The sequence below is a fragment of the Nothoprocta perdicaria genome, unplaced genomic scaffold (genome assembly GCF_003342845.1).
Source record: "Nothoprocta perdicaria isolate Ctin4 unplaced genomic scaffold, notPer1 scaffold_0, whole genome shotgun sequence".
Classification (NCBI taxonomy): Eukaryota; Metazoa; Chordata; class Aves; order Tinamiformes; family Tinamidae; genus Nothoprocta; species Nothoprocta perdicaria.
Genome location: NW_020454092.1, coordinates 1,591,228 through 1,609,223, shown reverse-complemented (window position 1 = coordinate 1,609,223; position 17,996 = coordinate 1,591,228). Strand labels below are relative to the sequence as shown.

The 17,996-nt window shown below is 38.1% G+C and overlaps 1 protein-coding gene across 1 annotated transcript in view; it reads left to right on the top strand.

Moving 5' to 3' along the window:
• The first annotated feature begins 15,055 nt into the window (after positions 1–15,055).
• The window catches only part of LOC112943888 (collagen alpha-1(XXVIII) chain-like), a 29,060-nt gene continuing 26,119 nt past the window's right edge, over positions 15,056–17,996 (top strand). Inside the window, exons 1-3 of the mRNA XM_026035219.1 lie at positions 15,056–15,215; positions 15,996–16,564; positions 17,649–17,669. Of these exons, the coding sequence (XP_025891004.1) occupies positions 15,056–15,215; positions 15,996–16,564; positions 17,649–17,669 (750 nt within the window). The remainder of the gene's footprint in view (positions 15,216–15,995; positions 16,565–17,648; positions 17,670–17,996) is intronic.

The following is a 17,996-nucleotide window of genomic DNA, read 5'->3' as shown; positions in this document are numbered from 1 at the left end:
TCCTGCTCTTTTACTCGTTTCATCAACATTGCTCAGGATCAGATCTTAAATTACAAACAACTGAAAAGTTACTTTTACGGTGCTTGACTTAAGAAGCTTCTATACTATAACACTCCATCTTCAAGTGCAGCTGCATTGCACCGTAAGCTGAAGTGAAGAGTCAAGAACCTGGAACACCTTTTTACCCATTTCAGCTAACTTTCTGCTGGAATAGTTGTTTAGAAATTTGAAAAAAAATGTAAGAACATGGCAACAGAACATACCCACTGTAATTGCTGCGCTCTTAGAAGAGGTTGTTCATTGTTTTCTTTAAGATAAACAATTGTGTTTAAGTGTCATTGTAAAGTTATATCACTGAGGCCATTACAATAGGAAATTCCATGCCATATTCTCCTAGATATTAAAAAAAATTTTGTTCTTTAGGAATGACAGTTTAATGTTCATCTTTTATACAAAAGAGTTGTGCCTCCCTGTGTCAGACAGTCTATGAGATACCTTAAGAAAATGCCTTAGGTCCACAAATTTCGTGGCTGATTAGGTATGAAAGAGTTGTTTTATTTGTTTGAAGGCACAAGCTTGAACCCTCATATTGAGCAGAATTTTTGACTTTATTCATATTGTAGTGTTTTAGTCAAAATATCCACCAGAAATAAAAAAGAGAACAAATCTAAAATCTTAGACCACTGAATTACTAAACTCAATTCCCAGTTAACGACTGTATTACAAAAAATGAAATGAGAATCCAAATCTGATACTGTTAGTATTGACATCTGCCTGTGAAAAGTTGATGGGAGTTCAAATACATGCCAATAAATATGCTTTCAACTCCTAAAATATACAGATTAATTCCACAAGTCCTAGTTAAAAAGTCTTCTTGTGGATTAAAAAAACTCTACGTGTGGGGACAGAAGGTTAAACCCTGGCTCTTTTACACTAATGACTGAAAACTCCAAAGTCCAACAGTTTCAGCTAACATTTATCAGCACTCAGTCACCAGTTCCCCGTAGTTTTTACTCAAATGAAGCATCAGATGCCTTGATCTATTGCAGGAAGAAAATAAGATGTTTTTCAAGAAAAGGTAATAAAAAGCATGGACGACTTTAGAAAAATCTGTATTTAGTTGTCCCAGTAGCAAACAAGAATTCATTGTTCATTGTCAACATCGGCTTTTCAAGTTAACTTATCAGGTGATCACTCTCCTGAATTTTTATTAGCTGCCCTTTCTGAAGGATCTTCAAGTTTGTCAACCTGAAGAGCGCAGGTAAATACAGCACTAGTGAAGTTCTTATTTAGAAAACTGTCATCATCCTACAAGCAAACAGGAGGGAAAAARAAAAAAAAAGCAAAAAAAAAAAAAGCACTGTTTCACTGATGATACTAAGAACTGTAGAAGTAAAAACTGAGAAAAAAATCTGCTGAACTATATTTATTTTTTCCAAAGATTTAGAGAACTCTCTTCTACACAGCAACAAAAAAGACCTACCAAAATTCAAAGCAGGCATGTACATTCTGAATAATTAACATGGGCATCCTTGTATGATTTAATCATACCAGTATTTTGATGCACCTTACTGCCAATAATCACTGTTGCTTTCATCTTCTTTGGGCTTTGACAGTTCTCAAAAACACACTAATACATTAGGGAATTTTTTTTCTTCTTTTAAATCAACTCAGGTAAACTCTTTCCAATAAAACTCTTTACAACACCTCCAAAATACATTAAACTCTTCTCCAGTTTTACTTATTATCCAGCTCTTCCAAACATCATCAGATTACAACTCTTTAAAAAACTGAAGTATTGATTACAATCAGTACGAATTCAAAAGAAATTATAGAATCTGTTATCACTAGTACAGAGTTATTTTTGATGAGAGAGAACATTAAAGCTAAGTTTTGTTCTTAGTAAGAGCACCAAAAGTTATTTACAGTTTTCTTAAAGTAAATGATGCTCTTGCCTTTATTTATGTTGCTATTTTCTCACTTATCACAGAATTAGGATTAATTTAAACTGTCATTCCTTTTCCTCCCTTGCTTTCAATCTTTTTTTTTTTGTTTTCCTAACATCTCCCTGCACACATTAACTTCTTTCTCTAAGGATTAAGTTACAAGAGACAGCAAACAGGATTGCAAAGAAAAAGATACTGTAATCCTAAATGTAGTTAGCCATTTCTTATGGCTCAGATACTGATCAAGACACAGTACAATGTACAAGGTCAGATACACAACTATGAAGTATCTGGTTAGAGCCAACTTTAAAATCTTCACACAAATTGAAGGCAGGTTAGGGTCAGCAGAGGAAATGCTATTTCAGACCACAACTAGAACACAACTAGAGTTTCACCAGAGATAAAGGTACAACATTACAATCTCTGTATTTTCCTAGCTGACAATGATCTCTGTACAATTAGACACAAGAGAGCACAGTTTGCTGATGACTTACTATGTCAGAGATGTTTAAATCCCCATAAAGCAGGATTACAGAAGGGCAAAGGTACTTTAAAGACACTTGTCATCATCCCACATTTGCCCTGAGGTGAAAAGGGAAGGACTAGGGATTTGGGGACTGCTTTCAGTTTTAGTTTGACTTTTAGGTTTTTACAGTATCATAATCAGGTCAAACTGTAAAAACGTTTTTCAATATATCATTTTCTCTGGGATTTGGTTAATGCTTAAAAACATAAGAGTAAGTGATTTCCCACATCACAGAATATCTAAACTCTACAAAGAGAAGTATTATTTTGGAGTTTTAAAAACATGTAGCATCTGACCAATTTCTGACAGGAAGCAATTGCTGCCAGTATCCTCATTCATATGCTACAGGAAAGCAGGTAACTTGTCACAGCAAAAGGTGCCTCACTATGGGTCATTTTTTCCAATTCAAGCTAAAGAATCTGATTTCATTACTGCTTATGTTACACTTTTTTCTAAATATAGAGGGCATAATGGCTATTTCAAGCAATGCTTTTCATTAAACTAAGTATCTTTAAGTCTAATCATATTTGTACTGTGTTCCATCCAATTAACTCTTCATCCTAATTAGATCTTTGGGTTCCACTATCAAATAAGCATGTAAAATAATCTTCATCACTGTTTAATTCTAAAGCAAACAAATGCCTGAATTATAGTTGCACTGGCTAGCACTTGAAATAGTCTAGACATGAATATGTACATTGTTATATACAGGCACAAACAGATCTTAAGTATAAAAGTTCTCATACTCTGGAAAACGTTCTAAAGTATTAACTGGTGACTGCAATACACTTATACAATAATGATAAATGATAAAACAATTTTGCTATCACAGTTACTACTAGCTAGAAGTTCTACACATTTATGTTCAAAATTTACAATGCTACATTTTAAAGAACTATTAGCAATGTCTAAAGAACAAATAAACACTTTTTAAATAAGAAAATCCACTCCACACACTAAGACTTAATTCTGCTTTTATGTCACTATTCTAATTGTAGAACATTCATGTGAGCTGCAGGACTCACATGCCCTTTTTCCTTTCCTAGCTCTTGCTACTTCTCTTTCGTGGCATCCACGTCACCAGCTGCTAGGCAAGGCAGAATCACAAGTCGTGATTATTATACACATCATTTCTACAAACAATCTGGAAAGGCAGATATATTTCATGTAGTTATTCAAAGTTTTTTCCTCGTGTTTGTTCCATTTGGTATTCATCAAGAACAAGAGTTGGCAAACGTGAGGTTGACTCCTTGTGTAAGTTAAGTTATACCAGTAAATCATACAGAAAAGATCATAAAACTAATTCAGTGTTCTTCTAAATAATTTGGGGAGCAGAGTCAGAGAAAAAATATAGGTCAATATTTCAGCCTACCATCCATAGTCGATATTCTCAACTATGTTCAGCCTAAAAATGCTACAGCATGAAAAATCTCATATCAAATTGCTGAATAGACGCTTGCCATTCATTTCAATACCTAGAGGAATATTTTTTGCTCCATTTTTGCTACATTGCTTATACACTTTTGCTTGTTGAAGCAAGGTGGCAAGGCAAGAAGGTGTTGTAGCACCTCAGTAACTCATTGCTCAGTTTAGAATCTATTCACAAAATAAAAGGTCAAAACAAATAATTATAAACAATTTGATTAAACTATACCCTTTATTTGGTGGTTCTACCATATATTACTAAATATTCCCTCTTTAATGCCATTTTCATCCTTAATTTTGCATTTCCCCATCTGAAAAGCAAAGCAGAGATCTTCAGAAAACAGCTGACAAGAAGACAAAAAACATACTTGGCAGGAGGATCAGAGGTAAAGCTCTGTGGACAACGTTATCATTTATGTTTTCAGACTGCCTACATTTGCACTGCTATCAGTTCACTGAATTTGGTTTTAGTTTCTTTAAGTAATCTGCCAGAATCCCTCCAGATTTCAGTTTGGAATTCTTTAATAATTACTTTAAACAATTTTCCATGAGGAATGAGTGACAAAACAAAGGAGTCTAATGAACCTTTTCTGTTAACTCATTTAGTGTTAACTCATGTTAACTCATTCATGTTAACTATTCAGTGTCAAAAGAGAGCCCAGTTTTGCATGTGCCTATGATATTTTCCTGAATTTGAAATCTGCCTTGTGAAATACTAGAAGCCAACTCAAATTCTGACACTACAATCTGCTCCTTTTCTCAGCAAATTTCTTCAGGTGAAAAAGTGGGAGACGATAGGAAGGAAGCCTGGTTCTTTTAATCTTATCTCAGCCCTCCTAAAAGGAGTTGGAGTTGAAGATAAGAAATGTTGAGTCACATATCTTTTCTGCCCTAGAGTTCTTATCAGAGAAGGGGAATGATCCCATTTCTACAACGTCAATTTTAAGCTACTGCAAATCCAGTATCTTTAGAAGAGTTGTTCCTGATGTGCACAAACATGAACAGACTGAGACATAGTCTTAACATTTAACTATGTCACTCAAATCAGGGCTAGCACCTCCTTTCAACTGCAATTCCAAAAAAAACAAACAAACAAAAAACAAACAAACAAACCAAAAAACCCTGTATGTTTGGCCTTTGAAGCAATCTTTTCTGCAGCTGCCCTTGGCTAGAAGCGTTTAGGGGGAGGAGAAGGATTTTTTCCTCATCTCTGAGGTGACATTTAACAGGCCCTGGAAACAGGCATGGACTGCTCTAAGTCTACTCAGAAGGGCCTACAGCTTGAATGACTTCTGAAAGTGAATAAAATTAAGTGCGTTTACCACCTCCTCCTCTGACAAAGCACTTTTTGCCCCTTTACTTTATCTTCCTCTTGACAGCAGCCATTACCATCAGGGCTGAGGTAGACCATAATACAACATGCTTTATAATATTACAACAATCAGAACAAGGAAGCTGTGCATTTTTAAAAGTCCTTCTACTAAAGCTGGATAGAGCAGCAGTGAGAAGGTTCCAAACAGTAAAAGAGACCAGGAGCATTGGAAAAGGAAGAGAGGGAACATATGGCAGGAGCCATCAACAGCAACAGCCACTTGGCTTGATAGTTCTAACTACATACACCGTCTACTGCCTGTCGGTTTCTCTAGCTAGAGGTTTCATACTGCTGTTGTCTACCCAAAATTTATGCCAGCAATTCCTCTTTTCCAGGCAAATTCCCTTCCAAATGGAAGAGCTTCCCCCTGAGGCTTTCAAGTGAAATAGACAGGAAAATTTAAGGTTCACAGTTTTGCTACTTGAGCTTCCTAATTTAGCTTGTTTAGGCACAAGTGGTTCCTGCTTCTTTGTCTAGGTCAGGCCTCACAAGCACACAGAAATAACTGTATAACCATTTCTTTGGATGCAGCCTCAGTATATCATGCACCTTTTCCCAATCTTCTCCAGCTACAGCTAGAAGCATCACTGCTGAACTCAAGAACCTTTACATGCATTTGATACTTGTCATTAAATGCTCCAGGAAAGTGAGTTTTGAGCCACATTCTGTCCCACAGCATTTCACTCTCACTCACACATACATGTACATACTCCCTCTTTTAAAAACATACACACACACACACCAATGTCCCCAATTAGCATTGCCATAAACCAATGAGAAGCAATTAAATAACCTTCATAGAAAACACCAGTCTATAAGATACATATCTGCAGCTGCTCACCTGTCTACATAATGCGCTGCTTTGTCTGAACCTAAGAGATGTAAAGATGATGCTCTGGAATCGTCTGCACAGAAGGCGTTTGGATGTACTAATATGCAGATAACATGTATCCAAAGTTATCCCAGTTGAAAGGGTAGTATTAGGAACATAGGGAAAGCCCTATCAGGAGAATTTCTTTATTTTAACTGTGAAGAACATCTCTTTCCACTTATGTGTCAAGTTTGTCAAGAAATACAACCTCACCTACTAAAAAAAGCAAAGTTTCATGAGAAAAAGCCATCCTGAAAATGAAAGTAAGGACTGCAGGTAATATAAACAATATCAACAACAATAACGACCAAAAATAATACACACTGAATCCCTGGATGTCCAGAAAGACTGGAAAGGTGAGCTTGAAATTTGTTCCTATTGGAAAGCTTCCAAAATTAACTTAACTAGCATTGATTGAATGAATTAACTAATACTATAGATAGTAATAGACTTTTGGAAGTCTTATTAATTCATGGTTTAAGTTCCTTTGAAAAATGTACATAAATTAATTTTAGCTATGAAAACATTATATTTTGGATCAACATTTTAATTTCATCTGAACCACTCACAGACTTAGCCCTATTCATTAACAGAGCTTGGCAAAACTCATTCACTATTTTTTGATATTCTCCCCCCCGCCCCAAGAAAAACTCTTTTTTCATCTCCTTGGTGACCTATGTTTATCTTAGATAAACCTCATCTACATTACCTATAGTCCAGTTGGGGATACAGACAACAGAAGGAAATGTAATATAGCTTTAGATATTTATTATTTATGTAATATACAAAGCTCAATTAAGAATAAGATGCTGTGTTTAAAAAAAATGATATATTTTCTGCAGTGCAACAGTGCAGCTAAAGTTTTTCAACTAAAGCTTTTCAGAGAAGGCTGAAGGTCTGCCACAAAAGGGTAACTCAGAAAAAAACTAAGTTTTTACATAAAGGAAGGATAGATAATTTGCAGAGGGCAGTAAACATATTAAACAGGTTAAGTAACAAAGCCTGTATCTCTGCCATTCTAGGAGGCAGCAGTGTTCATACAGGTCTCATTTCTCCTTCTCTAGAGCAAGGGCACCTTGGGTAGCCCACACTTGATAAAGATGAATGTCTGCTTAGCGGCAATTTACAGTTGTATTCCACAAGTCAGGACAGAGGAAAGATCACCTACTTCCACCCGCATCTTACTGATCCATAGGCGAAAAGCAATGTCTACACAGAACATTCAACAACAAAGCAATGAAACTAGCACAGAACATGTCTGGGTGGCTTTCTGGAGTGATTCAGTGGCATCATAGCCATAAAGCTTTTGCTCCTGCAAGCTAGATCAATTTCTTGATTCAAAAAAAAAAAAAAAAAAAGAAAGAAAGAAAGAAAAAAAATAAAGCCCACATATCTTAGTACTGGTACTAACAGACTTGCACTATCAATCATTTCAGAGTAAAGTCTCTGCAGTCTCAGCAATGCAAATAGTGTTCGTAGCTAACGTCTCAAGATTGACCCCCAGTGGCCAAATCTTTTAACTGATTTTTATGCACACCAACCTGATTTTTTAAGAACTGGTATTTCAAAGATTCTATATCATAAATAATTTAAATCAGATGAAAATTCACACAATAGATGAATATGAATTTCTTAGAGGTGTTCAGGTAAACAAACAGGTCAGATATTAAGGCCACATTTACAGTGTTGCAAAACAAGTTTTAATAGCTACAGGCTCTTAAAACCCCAAGCAACAATCTTCTGTGCTCTTCTTAAATGCTCTGTGGGATGCTTCATATTTAATACTAGTTGAACTATAGATGAAAACAACATTTTGGTATTAAAGTACTGTAGTATATTAACTACAAGCATCAAAAATGGATACCTACTCCCTGCAGCTTCCTAGTTATCCTTTTTACAAGGATTATAAACTGTAAACATTAACTGCATTAAATTCAAATATTAATGACTGATTAGTGATTGGTTTTCCTTGGTGCAGGATTAACAGGTTATAGCCACTCAGCATCAAATTAACTCCAATAAGATTATTTTGGAGGGAAATAAAGAGAACATAGAACCCAAGTTAAACTCTACTTGCAAAAGATGAATTTCTCTCTCTCTTGCTTCATTTACTTCAAAACCATCAATAGACAAGTCTCGCCTGATTGGGGTAATATTCAATCTAACCCAGAGATAAATAAAACAGGGTTTTGTTCTGGAGACACCTCCACTTGGCAGAAGGAACTATAACTCCCTTAGTTACACCTGGCTCTGCAACAGTTGTGCCACCTCCCCATCGTAGCCATTAACAAGGAACCAAGTCCACAGCTGTCCCAGGACTAGCAGTGGTGCCTTGTGGTTTCCTTTGCACATGTGAAGAATCTTTTCCAACCTTGGCAGCAAGGTGGGAAGGAGGGCGAATTGTCTTATGCAAACTGGCAACCAAATCCTCCACAACCACCACAGGCCCCATGCCTGGTCTCCATTCTGGGGCACAGTGTGTGGAGCAGACACCCACTACCACCACTATCACTCTACCTGTTAGGGGAACAGGTATCCACTTACTTACCAGACATGGCACAGCATACTTCCTATGGTGTACACTATTGCAGAGCATTTTATGGCAGTATCACATACCAAAGTACTTTTGTATTTTTGAAGTCAACTCTATATAAGGGATGCAGTCCCTACTATGGAAAGCTACTAGTTATTTTGTCCTGCACACTAGAGGATTTGTTTTCCCCACTGCTCAGAACAAATTCTTCTCCCATTAAAGCAACTACTGCTTCCTGAAGTTAGGAGCTAACCTTCCAGTGACTGCTAAGGAGCCAAGTTGCCTCTGCTCACTGTATGCAGGAGTGCTGCTGCAGTTTCAGCTCTATAGCTCAGCTTTGCAGAAAACAGGCAACCAGGCTCCTCGTTCAAAACATGTCTTTGTTTCTTCCTCCTTTTGAGCGAGGCAGCGAGGCCGGCGCCGCGGGCCCAGCAGCTCAGCAGCCCCGCCACGCGGGCGGGGCGAGGCGCCGCCCAACCGCCACGGCCGCCGCGCTGCGCGGGAATCGCGCCTCCCGCCATGCACCGCTGCGGCAACACCATGGAACTACAAGGCCCAAGATGCGCCGCGGCAGCCGCCCCCGAGGCCTCCCTGCGGACCGACGTTGCTAACGGCAACACCCGCGTTGCTAACGGCAACACCGGCGTTAATCACTCCGTCCCGCGAGCTCCTCATGCCACGTCTCGCACAATTAGCAACCCTCACTTTAGTCCCGTGCGGCTAAACAGAAATACACGTAAAAGCACAGCAATGGACCACAGTCCAGGCACTCCTCAAGGGAAAAATAATAAAAACTCAAAAGGGATGGGAACAACTGTCTTAACACAATACCACAGAAACAGTTCTGCATTATTTTCATTCTCCAAGATGCAGTTACAAATATGTGTTTAAATGTCTTCACCTTTTCTAAAAACTGAGAAAAGAGCTGAGAACTGAGGTAGAGTTTTGCCAGTTTATAATCAGGATGAAGACCCACCCTCAACTCTGTAAACACAAAATGTTTAGGCATAAGCAAATACTGTATAACTAGGCCTCACTTACAGCTATATAAATTCAGCTAAATAAGGCTCACGTAAGATTTTTCTTCCTTTCTGAAGCATTCTGAACAAGATGTATGCAGATCTGCTAATGGTGTCATGGCACCAAGGTGCAGCGAGGGATGGCAGCAAAACATGCTTTACAATAAGAAGCAATAGGATGCAACTACAAAGTTCAAAATACTTACCTGTTCAAGTATTTTTTTCATTGGTGCCAATACAGCAAATCTTTAAGATTTCATTTACCTTCCATTTTGATCTAGTTAAATAGTCAGTAATTTTTTTATCAAATGTTCAGTCAAATACTCAGTACCTTACAAATATATTTGTACCTTTTAATTTATAATCTTTTTATACTCTTGTTGGATTGAATGCCACAAATACTTTTGAAAATGTCTGTTACTCATGCACACAGGCATTTCCATACTGAGATCTTAAGATCTTTCTTTAAATAAAATCCCTCTTACTGAAGGAAATTAAAAATCAAAGGAAAAGTACTTTTTTAAAAAATAAATATTTTCATAGCAAAACAAAAGCTAGTTACATTGATAATATATCCCAGCCTAATATTAAAGTTTACTTACAACCCAAATGCTCAGTGTGACCTTTTGCGTGTGCTGAATAAATACAACGGGAAAGCACTGAAGATGTCCTTACCTTCTGTATCCTTCCTCGGAGCTTTAAACTGCCTGGCTATGCATTCTGTAAAATGTTTTAGAAGGACAGTAGCAAGAAAGGAGGAAATGGAGAGCAAGGTTCATGATAGCTGCAGATGAGCAGGCCTGGTTTACCATTCTGGTTGCATTCTTGCTTGCAATTTTTTTGTGACATTATGTTTAGATGAAAAATAAACTTGGTCTGCTTTGATCAGCTCGTTCAGACCTCATGCTCAAGATCTGTACCAAAAAGCAAAGAAGAAATCCTGCCCGTACTGGAATCACTGGAAGTCTGCCACTAACTTCACTTAGGTCAAAAGCTCAAGATAGTTTTTTATAGGTATGCATCATTACAACATTTTTTATACAGAACAAGTAGATTTTGTCACAGAACCTATCTACGTACACAATTAAATATTTAAAAGCTCCAGTCACAGCAGATAGGTAAATAAAAGACAATTTCTCAAGACTCATCATGCACCGCCTAAGGTATACTTTTCAGTCAAAAGGCAAGTTTTCCATTTTATCCCTCTTGGGATAAAGTTGGTTTTCATTTGGAGTTGAGTTGGTTTTCATTTTAATGTTGGAGTTGGTTTTCATTTTAATTTTATCATTCAATTACTTTGAGTATTTCATCAACCCTTTTTCCTAAAATTACTTTGAGTATTTCATCAACTCTTTTTCCTAAAATTCACAGATTTTATACAACCTATGGGACTGTGAGTCACATTCATTATATCACTGCTCTTTAATATGAGGATTCAAAAATTCAATATATGTAAATGAAATATTAAAAAGTCCAAGTCATGAGATTTTCTTTTTGTTCCTCTGGGCACTGTGGTCATGTACTTAAATGTACTGTATGATACAATTGCCATAGAAATGCCATTACAGCATGACACATACAGGTTAAATGGTCAATCTTATCCTGAGGCAATGAAACACTAGAAGATGATTTTGTGAAATGTAGGTATTTTTAGCAGATCACAGTAGAGGAAATGTGCACTATCCACATACAGAGGTGGAAGAGGAAAAAAGAAAAAAAAAAAAAAAAAAGAAAGGCATTCAGAGGCATTACATCAAGCTTTTTGAGACTAAATACTGCTATCAGCACAGAGGAAAATCAGAGGCATGTTCTGTCTGCTTCACACTGCTCCCAAAACCAGCCTCCTTGATTGCATATTATTCCTTCAGCACATGGAAATATGCCATATTCTGGAATTTTGCCAACTCTACTGGCTCAAGAATACTTGCTGGACAGCTGAAGAAGGAGCAGACAGAGCACTGCCAGAGTCTAAAGATTTGACACCCAACTAGAAAACACAGTTAATCCAGTTTAAACAAAAAAATGACCCAGAGTTTCTCAAAAATTTACAAAATTTTGCTAACCTGTGGATTAAGCAGTCACAGAACCAGAGCAATCTGTAAGAAATGTACACACAGACAGATGGGTGGGACAGATGAAGGACAGACAGCCAAGAAATTAAGTGTTGAAGAGTCAAGTTTGCTGCTGTTTCTGCCCATTTAGAAGTGGTAGTAAGGGCTGCTGCTGCCACAGCAAGTCACAATATTTGACAGCAACTGGCATCTCCCAGGCCAACTTCTTCCTTCAGTATTCCTTCTAATTGGCCTTCCATGTAGCTCTGGAGCTTCCACCAACTATGCAATAGTCATGGCAGCACCAAAGTGCACTATCACTTTGGTTTCCCTTCTTATCAGGACTTAAACACACATGAATAATTGTAATAATAGTTTCTAAGACACTTCTTTTATTTAAAAAATATATATAGTGTAATATATACAATGTAAAATACCATGAAGATGTTAAATACCCAGTTAGGGCAAATTTGTGTTAAAGTTTGTAGTAAATGAGGCAAGACAGTTTACTTCTTAATTTTAAGAGTTTTCTCAGACGTGTCAATGGCACACATGCAACTGCATTACTGGCATTACCTTGGCATTCTTATGTTTTGATGAACTGTCATTATAAGCAAAGTGCAAGTACTGAGAACACTACAACTTTAAAAGACGGCAAGTCTAGAAGTGTTCTGTGTGGTGTGTCACATACCTGGAATTCTGCACAGAATAATACCAGGCATCCTATGCAGTCAGCTATAAAAAGGTGGAGGCCCCACTAAACTTTCAAAGTTGCATCTGGCTGAAAAAACATATCCTAAGGGTAAACATCATTCATTAATAGAAGGAAATACCTTGAAGCCAAGAACTTGCTACTAAACATACGAGCAACACAATTATGCATTTAAGAAATTATTTGCCAGGTAGGTTTTAAGGTAAGAATTAGTAGTGAAAATGAAAGGATGACATTGTTTTGCTTCTAAAAGGCACATAATCCCAATCACAGTTAACAAGCTTTTTCTTGCTAGCATTACTTTTTTTTTTTTTTTTTTTTTTTTTTTTTTTTCCGCAGTAGATTTAGGGGCTATGTGAGATTTATTATATCCATTTCAGTTAAACACCATATTATTTGTAATCCCTAAAGGGAAAAAAAAAATCTGTTTTCATTCCTTGTCTTAACTAAAATCTACCTATGTCAGTTACAAGCATGGGAAATCAAAAGTGGCTTAATAGAAATAATCAGCCACCCCTACAACCTTGAAACAATGTTCTTTCTGCAGTGTAACTGTGTGGCACAGACAGCTACAGCTGAGCTGGTGAAGAGCAGCAGACACACACAGTGTGAAGAGGTGCACTTCAGCCATCCTAGTTCACCAATTTCTATCTCATGAAAAGCTCTCTCACCTATTTAATTTGAAGCTGTAGTTGCTTTCTCAGAACTCTCTCAGTCTCCTTGGCTGTGGCGTCATGTGTGAAGAAGCCTGAGCAGGTAGAAGGAGAGGACAGTGGTTAGCATGAGCTTTTTTGAGTGCATGCAGGTAGAAAAGGATGGGTCCACAGAATGATGACTAGGTACTTCTGTGGAAATCTAATATGTTTGTTCCTAATGCGAAAGCTTGCTGAGGATATTTGACAAACTAAGTGACGATATGCAATCATCGAGATGGACCTTTTAGAGATGGCCCTCAAGATCCATTACCCTCTAACTTAGGTTTCAATGACATGTTTGATTTAAGAAGTTTAGACGGTCACTCATCTGTGATAAAACTTCTGGGACTGAGCACATGCGAAAATCAGGCTGTTTGTACGGTGTATGGTAGTGCATGGAATTAATTTAATCATCATATACTTTAATCTCCCAGACCTAACTACATAAATGCCTTGTTATAGGGAGATTCATTTAGTTCTGAAAGACATCCTACACACATGCACCACTGTGATAATGTTGAAACATAATAGTAAGTACCAAAAGCTGCAAAATTGTGAGATGTGGAGAAGGATGGGGTGCAAGGTGCATGGTGGTGACAGGAGACCACAGTGAACATGTGTGGGCAGGGTGTAGGAAAGTGTTCTGTGGTGAAAACAGGACAGTGGTTTCCATGTGCCAATATGGACAGAGATTTATGCATAGGGATGGCTGTGTGGAAAGAGAAGCCAGGGTGCATGAGTGTAGTCTGGAGGGGAGGAGATGAGGGGGTGGGTCGCCTCAAGGGGGAGTGAGAAGCACCATTCTTCCCCTTTTTTCTTGCCTCCTGACACCTGACACCAATCCCCGCAGGAGTTTGCAGCCTTGCTTCTCCCTCCTTCCGTCACAGAGCCTCAGCACAGGGAGGACAACTGCCAGGAAGCCCAGAGCAGCATCCTGCATCTCCGCAGAGTTCCTTCCAACGGAGCAGTGAGGTAAGGCGTCCCTCCGTGTCCATGGCACCAGATATTGTACCCTAAGCGAGCTGGAGCTAAGAAGCCCTGCACACACAGCTGTGCTAGGCACTTCTCCGAGAGATATTCAGAGAGACTGCAGGATTTTGGCAGGTTTATTCTTGCCACTGAGCTGTCCTTTTGCTATGTGCTGTATCTACCTGGGAATAGTTTGCAGGGAAAGGACAGTGAAACAGAAATGTGATGTGACAAACGTGTACCTGAGCAGCCCATGAGCTCCAGCTGTACCTGGGAGTGCAGGACAAGTAGCTCAGACCTGGCAGGAAGGAGAAGTTCTGTCTAAAGAGTGTGTCGGAAAGTGGGCTGAGCTCTCTGTGCCTGCACAACCCCTGGGTCGCACAGCACACGCATTTGTGCCTCGACAGCACGTCCAGGACACGACCATTGCTCTGTAGGACAACAAGAATAAGGAACTGTCATGGAGGGGAGAAGGAGGTACATGCTTCAATTCTTGAGGGAAGGAAAACAAGGGAAACAAATTCAGGTCTGACTCCATGCTTTCTTCTTCTTTCCCAGCCAGCTGTGAGCAAGGCCTCTGTGAATGTCTCTCAGGATCCAGGTTCTTCCATGGGCACAGCTCATGTTGCCCTAGAAGTGCACTGACAGCAAGACAGAACTGAAAATGCTTTTAAAATGTCTGTCTCCAGTTTGTCATGTGCTAGACCTACATGCACTGTACTTGAAAATCACTCTTAATATGTCTCTGTTCATTACTTATTTTGGAGAAACCCTCACCAAAATAAAACAGCTCTTTTCTTGGGGAGTGTATTTTAAAATATAGCATATTACACAACCTGTCAAAGAAGTAAAGCTGACTCATGTTTTATTGCCCTGGTACTACCAAGTTAGGTATTTTGTGTATCACTCTTTTGTATTGTTTAGGGAACAAAAAAAATGTTCTTCAGATTCTGTTGGCTTTTGTGGATATTTGGACACCATGAGTTTTTAGAAGCACAAAATCTCAGGGAAGGAAAAAGATATGGATTGAGAAGAGCAAAACCTAAACACATTCTGTCAAACACAGTAGAAAAACATCCCAGCCCAAGTGATCAAGGTAAATATTTCTATTTTAAAATAGCTTTACTTTTTTCTTGATTCACTTATTAAGATTCTGGACTGCCTGGTTGAATTGAAGATTCTAATAGATACCATTCAAGTTTGTCTTGTTTCGGTCTGCATTTTCACTTGCCTTATTTCACACATCTATCTTTTTCCTCCCTTCCTCTTTCTCCTTTCCTCCCTTGGTGCACTTCAGAAGAGACTTCTATAACTTGTGGGGTTTTGTTGTTGATTGGTCAACTGTTACTGTCACTGCAAGAATAACAGCCCATATATCTGTCCTTGTATAGAAGTAGTATCATCAGTAGATCAGAAATAATGTTATCAAATGAACACAAGGGCAAATCCCGCTCCTGGAAAATTACATGTCATTAGATGTAATTGTCAGTGCCAGGGACAAAATCTAGCTACGTCAAATCCTACTCTAGTGTCTTATTCAATAAGAATCATTTTCTAGTAGATCACTCCCACCTTCACAGTTCCCATCCTGGTAGGATATTCAGTGTAATACCAGGTAAGAGGCAGAATGAATATATAAAAATGCCACTGCAACATTCCTTATTTCTTGAAATCACCTCACCTTCAGGAGTCTATTATTCCCTGGGGCGTCTGCTCTGGAGGAAGTTCTTCAGCCTCTACATGCTCTGTTTTCAAGAGAGACTCACACAGAGTTTCTCTAAAACTTCAGTCATTCACCTCCACTCTGAATCCTACAATACATATAATGTATCATTTTAGTATGAAGTCACTCAACTCAGCTAACTGTTTATTCTAGATGATGACTGCATTCTGGAAATTGCTTTTTTACTGGACAGCTCCGAAAGTGCTAAGGACTACAATCATGAACAACAAAAAAAATTTGTATTGGAAACAGTAGACAGAATGAAAAGTCTGCAGCTTACTTCTGGTCGTAGTCTCAGCTGGAGAATGGCCTTACTCCAGTACAGCAGTACTGTTTCCATAGAACAAACTTTCCGGGACTGGAAAAGTCCTGAAGCATTCAAATCCCACATTGCTCCCATCACCTGCATAGGTCACGGAACCTACACAACATATGCTATAACTAACCTCACGCAGCTCTACATGACTGAAGGGTCTCCAGGCAGCGTGAAAGTTACTTTGCTCTTCACTGATGGAGTAGATCATCCAAGAAACCCAGATATCTTTGCAGCTACAGCAGATGCTAAACATCAAGGCATTGTGTTCTTCACAATGGGAATGACCAGAGTGGCTGAGGAGGCTGGCAATGCTGCCAAGCTCCGGCTCCTGGCCAGTGTCCCAGCATCCAGGTTTGTTTTCAACCTCCAGGACAAAGGAACTGTGCAGAAGGTTCTCAAGGAAATGGTACGGGAATTTTTTAGAGGAGGATAGGTAAAAAAATGCTTTAATCCCAATACTGTTAAATGTTAATGCTTTTCAGTGCTGAAGTTCATCATAAAATCACTACGCTAAAGTACAGGTTTCTTTTCTCTCCCTTTTCCATCATGCAAATCTTCCCTGCCAAAACATTGAAGCTAGAATAGAATTTAACTCAGACCTGTTATTCTGTGAATTATTTTTATCTGTTTATCCCTCTAAGAAAAGCATTTTAAAGCTTCTTAAAAGAACAAGCAATTTTTAACACCATAGTGCTTTCTTCTGTGGCAAGTAAGGAATAAAACTTTGGCCCTTGCACCAAAAAAGATGCAGTTCTTGTAAAAGTAAAACTAGCTTTGTAGACCTTAAAGGACTTATCTATTTAGATGAAACCTGAACTTGGTCACAGACATCTTTAAATTGCCATAGAAAGTCTGCCATACAACGAGGAAGAAAGGTTTAAGTTCAGCTGGAAGTTTTGTGTGTGTCTTTTAAGCATGTGAACTTGATTTAAAAAAAAAAAAAAAAAGACTTAAAAAATTAAAAAAAAAAACATTTTAAGAAAACATTAACAAAGGGAAATAGAGCCATCCCCTGCCCCAGCCTACTATAAACCTAGCGGCACAAGTGGATGCCCATTGAACAGAGAGAATTAATTGTTTTCATTTTGTTTAGTCAAGCTGTATGCATAAAACTATTACTTTGTTTTCAAGAACTTTAGAAAAAAATATTGTTCCTGGCTGTATTATTCCTGTCTGTGAGCTAACTATGTTGTCCTGGGTTTGTTGGCCATTGTAAATGTATCAAATTGTGGTTGGGCAGGGAGAGTCAGTGATTTACATCATCAACAATCTATAGTAGTATTTGAAAAGATTTAAAATATTTTTAGATTGGAAACATTGGTACAATTTTTTTCATAAATTAAAGCTTAATTCATGTTAGCCAATATTTTAATCCATAGATTTAATTAACTGCTGAATCAAATGATTTTAACATCTTTCACTATTCTTTCTGTAGAGCTGGATCATGACCTTATGTTTCTTATGTTTTTTTAAAATATTTGTCTTCACAGGAAGATCTGGCTGAGGAAGAAGTAAGTATTTTGGGAGTAGGGGGTCCAGACATAAATTAAGTGGAAACATAATTCCAGAAAACCAACAGCTCAGCAAGTTACTAATATAGTCAATAATACATCAGTTCAATAGGATTGTCCACAAGTAAAACTGCATGCTGGTGTATTTGCAGGACAAAGCTTTAATTTGTTAACTATAGATACTGGTATGGCTAGGTTATGTTTGATCCCATACGCACTGGAATAAGTGCGGACCCAAGCATGAGGACCCAAAAGGTCTTTCTTACACCATTGTTCCAGTTACATTTACAATGACTAGTAGCAGATCAGTGTTCTACAACCACACAG